Source organism: Diospyros lotus, chromosome 1, assembly GCF_014633365.1.
Source record: "Diospyros lotus cultivar Yz01 chromosome 1, ASM1463336v1, whole genome shotgun sequence".
Taxonomy (NCBI): domain Eukaryota; kingdom Viridiplantae; phylum Streptophyta; class Magnoliopsida; order Ericales; family Ebenaceae; genus Diospyros; species Diospyros lotus.
The window spans coordinates 23,333,832-23,344,691 of NC_068338.1; the positions used below are offsets into that span (position 1 = coordinate 23,333,832).

At 36.3% G+C, this 10,860-nt stretch overlaps 1 protein-coding gene across 2 annotated transcripts; it reads right to left on the reverse strand.

Annotated features, from left to right (window-relative positions):
- Positions 1-54: 54 nt before the first annotated feature.
- LOC127799154 (beta-glucosidase 12-like) lies at positions 55-9,634 on the reverse strand. Of its 2 annotated transcripts, none has more exons than XM_052332911.1 (13): positions 9,367-9,634; positions 8,290-8,359; positions 8,063-8,121; positions 3,490-3,565; positions 3,009-3,086; positions 2,805-2,892; positions 2,341-2,596; positions 2,025-2,140; positions 1,205-1,422; positions 1,085-1,116; positions 777-879; positions 551-659; positions 55-316 (listed from the first exon to the last, which is right to left on the reverse strand). In XM_052332911.1, the coding sequence occupies exons 1-13, from the start codon at positions 9,541-9,543 to the stop codon at positions 136-138; spliced, it is 1,563 nt and encodes a 520-aa protein (XP_052188871.1). In that variant the 5' UTR covers positions 9,544-9,634; the 3' UTR covers positions 55-135. The 2 variants fall into 2 exon arrangements, with proteins under 2 accessions (XP_052188871.1, XP_052188878.1); XM_052332918.1 differs by lacking the exon at positions 9,367-9,634 and adding an exon at positions 8,814-8,920.
- Positions 9,635-10,860: the final 1,226 nt, after the last annotated feature.

A 10,860-nucleotide genomic window follows, 5' to 3' on the forward strand; every position in this document is an offset into this window, starting at 1 on the left:
TTTGGAACTGCAATCATTGTCTTGAATTACACCAAAATCACTACAAAAATCACAAAAAGAGAAAGAAGGAAAATCACTTTATTCTGCATACTCATGCAATGAAAGCGTGTAAATTATTACAGGAATGTTGTGTTCTTAATGTTTGTCTCCATGTTTGAGGAAACTCTTGAACCATTTGGCTGAAAGTTTGGGGTATCTTTTCAAACCATTCTTGTAGTCAACATAGTTGATACCAAATCGAACAGTGTAGCCTGAGTCCCATTCAAAATTATCCAGCAATGACCATGCAAAGTATCCTTTCACATTAACACCATCCCTGTATAGAAGCATAACCAAGGTTGAGAAAATAATGAAAAACATCCTAAAGATGTTAGTCAGTGTAAATTTGAAAACTAGAAAACTGAGCTTTCTGTTTCTATTTGATAATTTTTCTCATTTGAACAGTCTTTTCAGTACAACATTTTCTGTGAGAAAACATCCAAAAATCGGTATCCCCTCCTCACACATCTTCCAAATGAAACATATTTCATTAGTCATCTTGAAAACTTACTTGATTGCTTGTTGAAGGAAAGAAAGGTGCTGATAAAAGTAATCTACCCTCTTCTTGTCGACGAGGGCTTCTTCAAGTGATAATTTGTTGTTATTCATTTCATCATATCCTGTAACAAAATGAAAGCGATCATCCTCAACTTATACATTGAAATTATATAGCTTCTGGACAGTTCTGTGATTTTAGATAATAAAATTGAATGAAAAACTTTGAGTTGTTAATATACCATTCTCTGTAATGTAAATAACTGGATTGTTGTACTTTTTCTTTGTGTAGAGGAGAAGATCATAAAACCCTTTTGGGTAAACACACAACCAACTTGAAGCAGCCTGCAGTGAGAATTACACAAAGTTATTATTCGAGATAAAAATATAGAAATGATTTGTAACACCCTTGGGTAAGATGAGCAAATAATAATATAACTTCTAGCTGCTTTTATTTTTTCTAAGCAGGAAAAATGTAAAATAATTAAAAAACTTATTCTAAAGAGACCCTCAACCAAACACTAGAATTACCAAAGATCCAACTTCTTACCTGTTCACCAATTAGTCTCCCATTCCGCTGATCTAATAGAACAAGTAATCAGTGAAGTTAGCATAAAGTCACATCCATATTTCTAATTAATGGTGCAAACTAATGAGAATTTGAACTTACTTGTGATGTTAGCCCAAGAATCTGTGTAATAACTCATGTTTATAGCATTGGATTTAGGTGCATGTGATGCATAATTAGCAGTGTAGTAGTTCAGCCCAAGAAAATCAAATGATCCTTTCAACAATTTGGATTCCTCAATTGAGAACTTTGGAAGTCGCTCCCCCACGAGATTTCGCATGGTTTGAGGGTAATCACCCTTTGTTAGTGGGTGCATGAACCTCCAAGAGACAAAGTTAGGAGACATTAATAACAGTTAAACAAAAAGAACCAGTAAAAGAAAAAGATAAAGAACAAAAAGAAAGGTAAAATAAACTATGGATTAAACAGTTTTATCAGAAACAGCAAAGATTAACAATTATAGCAGTGGAGAAGGCCATGATTTACATTGAAAGTACTGTTTGGACCAGAGCAACATCTTTGCTTAAAACTGAAGAAGTTTGAATTTCATTTTTTTCCTTTTATTTTTTTTAAAAAAAGGCGAAACTTTTCAAAGAAAACACACACACATGCACACAAAATAATCTCAGAAAAGTAAATAACAAGATTTGTTTGCCCTTTTCATTGTAATGAATGAGAGAAAAGATGACAAAAAAAATAGTAATGAACGAGAGAATATATTTTACATTTTCAGATTACTTGTTTTCATAAGATCATTCATCTTATTCTAGAGTTATTTTTGTTGTTTTTAAACATGCTACTACAATAATGAGACAAATTCTAATTCCAGGCATGGCATAAATGATTCCACAATATATTTAGTTCTAGTAAACACAAGCACAAGATATTGCAAATAATATTAATCACAATTTATTTTACTCACCATCCAAACATGAAATCAATAGCCCTTTTTGCAGCATGCCGGTCTTGCTTTGTTTCTGAATAAGGTATCATCCAATGTGCTATAAGTGTAATTCCAATCTTGCCCTTCTGTGATGCCTGCAGCTCACAATGGAGATTTGATAATAACAGCCATTCAATACACTTGGTTATGCAAAAATTGCAAATCTTTTGTAGCATTGATCCTAAATTCAAAATAATTTCTCATTGACAAATGGTTAGAATAGTGTTAAATTTAGCAGAATCTTGAAACTGTTTAATAACATGAATCATAGTTTTCTAGTATTCTTAGCCACTACCTGATACTTCTCCTTGAACAATTTTACAGCTGCCGCATGAGCAAGAAGTTGGTAGTGTGACGCAATATATGGTTCAGTGCTTGAATCTCCTCCCGTGCAATTTAACTGTAACCAAGATGAGCATCGACCTGGTGCCAAGTGACCATCTACGTACCCACCTGTGACATAGGACCATGGCTCATTCAATGTAATCCAGTTCTTCACCCTATCACCAAATTCTTTGAAGCAAAGTTCTGCATAATCTTTGAAGTCATCCCTATAAATCCGATCATCAATGGAAAATTAAATAAGTACTAATTAAGTCTTTGTTTTGCACTTATTTATCAAGGGTATTTATATCATTAACCAAATTTTTTATATGCCCCAGCATTGTTTTAAGTACACATTAGTCCATTTTATGAAAAGAAATCATAGAAGGATTAGCTAATAAATATGGAAGATTAGATGAATGTTTAGCTACTTACACAATTTTAGGACTTAAGAACCCTCCGTATTCATCTTCCAATGTTTGTGGAAGATCCCAATGAAATAGAGTCACGAATGGCTTTATACCTACAATAGTTCATAAGATAATTTCAAAGGGGCTGATTCCATATAATCAAAAATTTATAAAAGAAATCAGAGAAACGAAACATAAAACTATTTATTCTACAGAGTTGGATCATAACCTTTTCTTAGGAGCTCATCTATGAGGTTATTGTAGTATTTGATTCCTTCCTGGTTCACCCCACCACTTAGCTTTCCACCTGGAATTCAAGTTTCACTCATAGAAAGTTAGGCATGTATAGGTGACAAAAGCAAAATTTTGCATGGCATGTATTGATTGGACCATTATGTATTTAAACTAATCAAATGCCTATTTTTCTCCCTCAAATGTACTATAATATATATATGATCCTATTGATTTAATAGTGGGCAGATGTCCATTCATTTCCTTGTGTTCTTTGATCAATGGAGTTTTTCCAGACATAATGCATGTTTTAGAGTGCATACAACCAATGCTATATTTGGAATTTATGGATGAGAAAAAATGGAAAGAAAGTAAATATGCCTTGCTTGTGTAAATTTAACAGATGTTTCTTTTCTTTTCTTTTTTTTAAATCCTTGTTCCAAACATGGCATAAAGAAATTGCATGATGATTATCTTACCTGGTAACACTCTAGACCATGAGATCGAGAATCTATATGAGTCCAGGCCCATTTCTACCATAATCCCCACATCTTCCTGCAATATTGTTGAGGGCACATTTAGTATCATCACACTAGTCTTATCCCCACAAAAAATATATATAAATGAGTTTATCACATAAATATACCATTCATCATCATCACAACCCTTAATCTGCTAGGGTGTGGGGTTGGCTATGTGTACTTTACCTTTCCAGTCATCTCCCATATATATCCCATTGCAAAGGATATATTCAATGGAACAGCAAGTATTTTTAGTGTAACACCTGCCTAGGGTACATTTATAGATAAAGGTTTTAGTGACAGAAAGGAAAATTAAATATCCATGTATGTAACCCTTCTTATACAAAGGAATTAGGAGAAAAAAAGGCATAAGGGCCCCTGGGTAAATTAGCAGAAACCAAGAGCAAGGGGTAGCATAAGGCAATTCCCTCTACTGAAAAGAAGCCTCTAGAGACCTAGGATTATAGGTGGCATATGATTCAGGACACTATCTTAATGAGCTTAGAAGGAGAAAGAGGCATAGAAAATGAAATAAAACAAGCTAAATTTGAGCTGCTGAAGCTGAAAATGGTTTACTCACAATTACATAAAAGAATCTAGGCCTATAAAGAAAAGAGAAAGAGAACAGCCAGCAGCATGCTACTGCATCAGCCAGGTTGAACTGGGCTGTACTGGACTTTAGCAAGACTTAAAGGCCTAAGATAATCATAAAAAAATAAGAGCATTTATGTATAATTGTAGCTTCCAGATGTGGGATGTGTTGGGGGGAGGGGGGAGCCACCAGCTGGGAAGCCAGCTAACTGAACCAGCTGAATACAAGAATGTCAAAAAGGACCAAAAAAGGAGCTAAGGACAGCTGAAATGGGAGCCAAACAGATTCGCCAGCCTTTGGAGAGGAATGGTTTGGAACAGGGGAGGTTACAAGGAGAGAGATACTTGAATTCTGTAAGGGGCTGACCAAGCAGAATAGAAGCAAGAACCATTGTTAGTTCCAAGGAGAGACAATATGAATAAAAAAGAAATGAAAAGAAAGAAGAAGGCTGAGGAGAAAGAAAAGAGCAGTTGCTTACAGCAGTGCTGGAAGGGAGGAAAAACAGACAAAGAAGAAGAACCAGCCGTAGAAAGAACATACATGAGCATTCCTGTAGAGGTATAAACCATTTCGTTGCATTTCATACATGAGCATGAAATCAAGTTAGCTTTTAAGGTGACATGGGAAAGGATCAGCGTTCAGGCTGTGCTTTCATGGTTGAACAGGCACAGCATGCCAAGTTTTACAAAGCATTCTATTGAATGGATTTTACATGGTCTTGTGGGTTCACTGATTATATGTATGCATGCACTTGTTCCAGAAATGGACAATGACCAGGCCTAAGAGGATGAGAATTGAGGAGAAGACAACCAAGTATGCTCAGTTCTTTGTGATGTATTGTTTCATTATTCTCAGTTCAGTTTAAGGCTTTAACTGATGAAACAGTGAAGTAGACTGGCTGATTAGGGTCAGTAGCAGTGCTAAATTCAGTTTTATGAGAGTTGTGGATTGAATCTGTTTGTGTGTGTGTGTGTTTGAGTATCTCTGTATTCATGTTGGTGGACTGCACGTGTTCCAGATTTGCTGGAATTGAGACTATGTCTTCAATTGTTCCAATAAACAGTATACCCTCATTCCTGCTCAGATGGTGATTTGGAGACTCTGAGTGCAAGTTTTGGATTCAAAGACTCCTTGTAATCAGAAATGCAGTTTGATGTACTGTGACTGAGAATTCTGTAACGGTGGAAATAAGATTGTACAGCATGTTTTCTTCACGAGTTTGCACGGTGGTTTGCAGATCAACATACTCATAGAATGTTATAGAAATGATTTCAAGTGGCGAACAGTCTGCTGATTGATGTTTGAATATTCTTTCCAGGAAATAAATGTTTAAATTGTGAAGAGCTATGAACTTGTGGTCACAACAAGGCATATCTGAAGTTTAAACATAATACTTGGAGAACCTCGTTGGTGCTGTTGGCCGTGAAAGAAGCCTCTTGTGGGAGCTTAGTGAGATGAGGCAATTAAAATGATCGAACAATGTTAGAAGAGGATTCCTATAAGCTCTATAAAGCTGTGAGGGCATGGGCATTGGCCTTGTGCCAGGTGAAGGCCAATAGCTGGGGAGCTAGGTGGCCTCTGTAGTAGGCCCTTGCCTTGTTGACATTATGGGTAAAAGTGCTGAGGGTCGAGCAAGATTCGTTTTTAGAGGGAAACAATGATTTGGAGGACTTAGCCACCTGAGGTTGCTCTAGAACCCAAGGAACTAAGACTAATCGTGGTTATGTATAAAATTTGGTAAAGTATCTAGCTAGTTGCACTGATTTTAAGGAAACTTTCACAAAAAAAGTCATGAGCAGATATGGGACACACTCAAAAACAGCATAGACTATTCTCAAGGATAGGAAAAAATATAGACAGTCTCATGAACAACAAACAGAAAAAGGAGTGTTAAGCTAAAAAATTCTAGCTAGTTGATCTAGTTTTAAGGAAAACTTGGCGAGAAGTCATGAATAGATATGGGACTTTAAGGGAGTTGGAAAAAATCTAAAAAAATGATAAATCAATTGATTTTTAAGGTGTTGGAAAAGTTTCATAACAAAGAAAAACTGTTTGGGGGCACTGCCCCATGGAATGTAGTTTGATTCTGACCAACAAAAGAAATGGTAGATTGACAGAAAAAATGAACCTTTGAAATGCTTAAACTGAACAAGGGATTTTAGAGAGCCTAAACTATTTTTGAAAGATCCAGAAAAATAGGCAATGTACCCCAAATATTCTAGTTAAGCGTGTGCAAAATTTCAGAGGAAGAAAAAATGTGATGGGTTTCCTGAGAGCGAACCATATTTTGTGGTTTGCTGAGCCAGCAGCCACTTCCAGGGACAAAATGGACCTTTTATAATTAAGAGAAAACATAGAAAAAAAGGGGAATTGTCTCCTAAACATAGGTAGGTTAAGGGAAATTCTATCCTTAGCCCGACAAATTACTCTCTACAGCCCACCCCATACAAAATTCTATCAAAATTTTAAAATTTCCATTTTAACCCCGCCCACTACTTCCTCCGACCATCTCGACCGCGGCCTCGCCTCTCTCTTTTCCTCCCACACTATATACACACAAACACATAGAGAGAGAGAGAGAGAGACAGAGAGTGGGTCGGCATGGCCGACCCACACACACATTTATATATATATATATATACACACACTCACACACACACATATATATATACACACACGCATGGTTTTTACTATATATATACACACACTCACACACACAAAAGCATGGCTGCGGCCATGAAGACCTCCGCACCTCGCGGTGCGGAGGTTTCAGAAACCCCCGCACCGTGAGGTGCGGGCATTCCCCGCATCTCGCGATGTGGGAGTTGCAGAAACTCCTACACTGCGAGATGCGGGGATTTCTGAAATCCGCGCACCTCGCGGTGGCGGGGCTTGCTGAAATCCCCACACCTCGCGATGCGGAGGTTGCTGAAACCCCCGCACCGCAAGGTGCGGAGGTTTTCATGGCCGTGGCCATGGTGTGTGAGTGTGTGTATATATATATATATAGGTGTGTGTGAGTGTGTGTATATATATATATGTGTGTGTGTGTTGGGTTTCATGGCCGCAGTCATGCTGTGTGTATATATATGTGTGTGTGTGTGCGCGCGCGCGCGCTTGCTGGTTTGTGTGTGTGTGTGTGCGGCTACCGGTTGCATGGCCGTGGCTGCGGAGGTTTGAGTCCATGGCCGCGACCCTGCGTGTGTGTATATATATATGTGTGTGTGAGAGTGTGTATATATATATATATAAATGTGTGTGTGTGGCCGACCCACTCTCAGTCTCTCTCTCTATGTGTTTGTGTGTATGTGTATATATAGTGTGGGAGGAAAAGAGAGAGGTGAGGCGGCGGTTAAGATGGTCGGAGGAAGTAGTGGGCGGGGTTAAAATGGGAATTTTAAAATTTTGATAGAATTTTGCATGAAATGGACTGTAGAGTAATTTGTGGGCTGGGGATAGAATTTTCCTTAGGTTAATTGTGCTAAGATTCAGTAAGTCCAAAACTCTGTACCTACTACCTAGGAGAAACGAAAGGTCAAAGTGGCTCCCTAATCCTGTTTTTCTGCACTTTTGACAGTATCCAGCAGCCAGCCCTCAGAAGCATTTTATAGGATATAATGACCATACAAAGGATATGGCTATATATAAAAATGAATGGAAGTGTAGAATTTATGTAGCTGACCTGCCTTGTGAAATTAAGACTAAGTCACTGTTATTATTGTTAGAAGCCTGAACTCAAGATGAACTGAAGAGGAAAAACCAATTGTGAGCCAGAAACTGGTTTGGGCTCATTAAGGCTGCACAACGGAGTTTTGTTCAGATGGGTTCTCGGGTCTACCCATATCCATTAGCACCCATTTATCGTAATAGGGGTCTTCACATCTAATCCTTTGCTTAAGTTTGAAATAGATCAAAGAAACAAATTTGACAGAGATATACCTTGTAGCGATGATAAGAATCGATGGCCACATCTCCATTGCTACCATCCTTTATTTTACCTGAAACCAATGACCGAAATTTTTAGATAAAAGTTTTCCAAGTACTCGTACATTTGCTTTCACAGGGTACAACTAAAGTGGTGGGAATTGATTTTACTAGAATTCCAGCAAGATGATTCAGAAAAATTCTGTAAAATGGCATTAAAACAGGATATAGAAGAAAGAGACCTGGATGTTTGTGGGTGAAGGTATCCCATATGCTAGGCCCTTTACCAGCTGTTTTGGCAGCGCCTTCGTACTGAGAAAATGTACAGAGGCACAAGCAATTTTGAATTAGTGAGCTGCTCGACCACGGATGAAGTATCAGAAGAAAAGGATTTTTGATGTCCGCAATAGAAGATACTAACTTTAGCATTTTGCCACAAACCATTCAAGAACCACGACCAGTATTCAAATCAACCCTCTCAGATTACATGTGAGAGTAAAAGTAAGGGATAGTTATCATAACATCCATTTTTCATTAAATTTATTTTTTCTCTCATTAAGAAGTGTATCAATTATTTTTTATGTCTATGTAGACTAAGATTCAGTAAAATAAATCTAATGAAAAATTTAGAGGGACACCTTAAGTGAAAAAGGAATTGAAGCAAAACTATCCACTCAATAGATATACATTGATTCAACCACGAAATCTATAAAGGATAAACTCATACGTCAAAATAAAAGAAAAAGTCACAAAGAATCTGAAAAACCTTTCTAGGAGAAGGGCATTTAGGAAACCCATCCAACTTATTCCTAATTGAAGGAGAGTTCCTAGGAGACTCTCGTCGGACTCCCATGGAGAGAGTCTCTAGGAAGCTTTAGCTGTGGACTCGACGGATTAACGTTTCAGGCAACTAACAATTAAAATTAATTTTTTATATTAAAAATTAATTTTTTATATAAAAAATATTTTTTAATATAAAAATTAATTTTTAATAATAACCTAGTTAAAAAAAATTTATAACCTACTCCAAAATCTATGTAATACAATTTTATATTTCAAAAAAAATTTCAACTTTCCTCCACATAAATTTTTAAATTTGCTCCTATTTTTCATGGATATTCTCAAAACTAAAAGAATAACTCCAAAAATCTCTTAAAGAATAAGATTTATCCAAGAGTCCAAATTGTTAGAAGAGTCCGTTACTAACACTTCAAATGAAAATTCGCCAGAGAGACAACGGAGGAGAAACTTCACGACGGCGCAAAATCGACGCAGAAAGTTTTGGCTTTTAATCGGGAAATGTGACCGGTAACGGTTACCTGATAAGCAGAGGAGGCTGTGCCGAAGATGAAACCTTCTGGAAAACTGCGGCGGCTGAGCGATCCCTTGCTAGAACCATTACCGATTCTCGAAGCCTCAGAGTCGCTGCAGCCGCTGCGATGTATCGCAGTGACGAGAATGCAGAAGAACACATAGCAATACTTCCCGCTCATCATTCTACTACTACTACTCCTCTCAGCTTTCCTTTTCTCTTCTCCTTTTGCTTCCTTCCTTCCTACCGTGACTATGCCTTGGATCCCGATTTCCTTTTATAGAGCAATGCAGGGGATAGATTGGGTTGCTTGCTTCCCGAGAAAACGTCGCAGAAAATCTTGTCGCCTTCGCCGTGGATATGTTTTAAAATTATCAATTTTACCCCATTATATATAATAATTTTACTTTTATCATTGTCTTGAGTTTATAAATAAGACTGATAAAAAGATTATAATTTTAAAAACAGCATGCACCTTCTTTCTCATTATATTTCCTACCTGTGCTCTTTGTTGAGTTGTTTTTCTCTCTTTTAATCTTTTTATTTTCTATCGTTATATATATATATATATATTTTCTTTCTTTCTTGTTCGACGACGGCCACAATCATTACCAATTATTGTATTTCGATAAAAGAACATTATAACATGATGGGTGTTTTTTGTTAAAAAATTGATCTTTTGTCTAGGAGTGAAAAAAATAAAAAGAGATGATGTGAAAGCAATATCGATGAATAATAATGATATTAGAAAAAGTCTCTTTTTCTTTATATTTCTATTTATATATATGTGTGTGTATATTTGTATCTCTCTTTTTATATAAATCTATATTAAAGCACTAAAATCACTATCGAACTTCTCATTTTTTATATCTCTCAATCTTGGTTACCAAATTTAGGTTTTTTGTCAGCGATGGTGCAAGCTTCAACAATAGTAAGACTTGTCGATAGAATAAAAAAAAAATGACAATCTCTCTCACTTTTTCTTTTTCTCTCTCTATATATATATCTATTTCTATTTTTATGGGTGTGTGCACGCACGTGTGTATATTTGCATCATTCTTTTTATATAAATCTAGGTTGAAGCACCAAAATCACTATCAACCTCTTCTTTCTTTACATCTCTCGATCTTGGCTGCCAAATTTAGGTTTTTTGTCGACAATGGTGCAAGCTTCAACAATAAATAAAACTTGTCGATAGAATAAAAAAAAACAATGACAATTTTTCTCACACATTCTCCCTCCTCTCCCCATTTTTATGTGTGTATTTGGGATCAAATGGATTAAATCCAATTTTTTGAGTTCAATTCAAACTACAAAATGGATTTGATAATGGCAGTAATGGCCAATTGACCGCCATATATTATATATATATATTTTGTTCTTTCTATATTTGTATTGAAATAAATGATGGTATTATGAAATTTAAAAAAAAAAGCTAATATCATTTATTAACGATAAGGAGAAAATTGATTCATAATAATAAAATTTAAGTTGCATAGAA

Bases quoted from the DNA above. Each gene is read 5' to 3' on its own strand.
- LOC127799154 (XM_052332911.1), bottom strand. From the start codon at position 9,543: ATGATGAGCGGGAAGTATTGCTATGTGTTCTTCTGCATTCTCGTCACT. The intron at 3,087-3,489 runs GTAAGATAATCA...CTTGAATTCCAG, and splicing joins ATGGTCTAGAGTGTTACCAG to GTGGAAAGCTAAGTGGTGGG. The intron at 2,597-2,804 runs GTAAGTAGCTAA...TCGGATTTATAG, and splicing joins TTCTTAAGTCCTAAAATTGT to GGATGACTTCAAAGATTATG.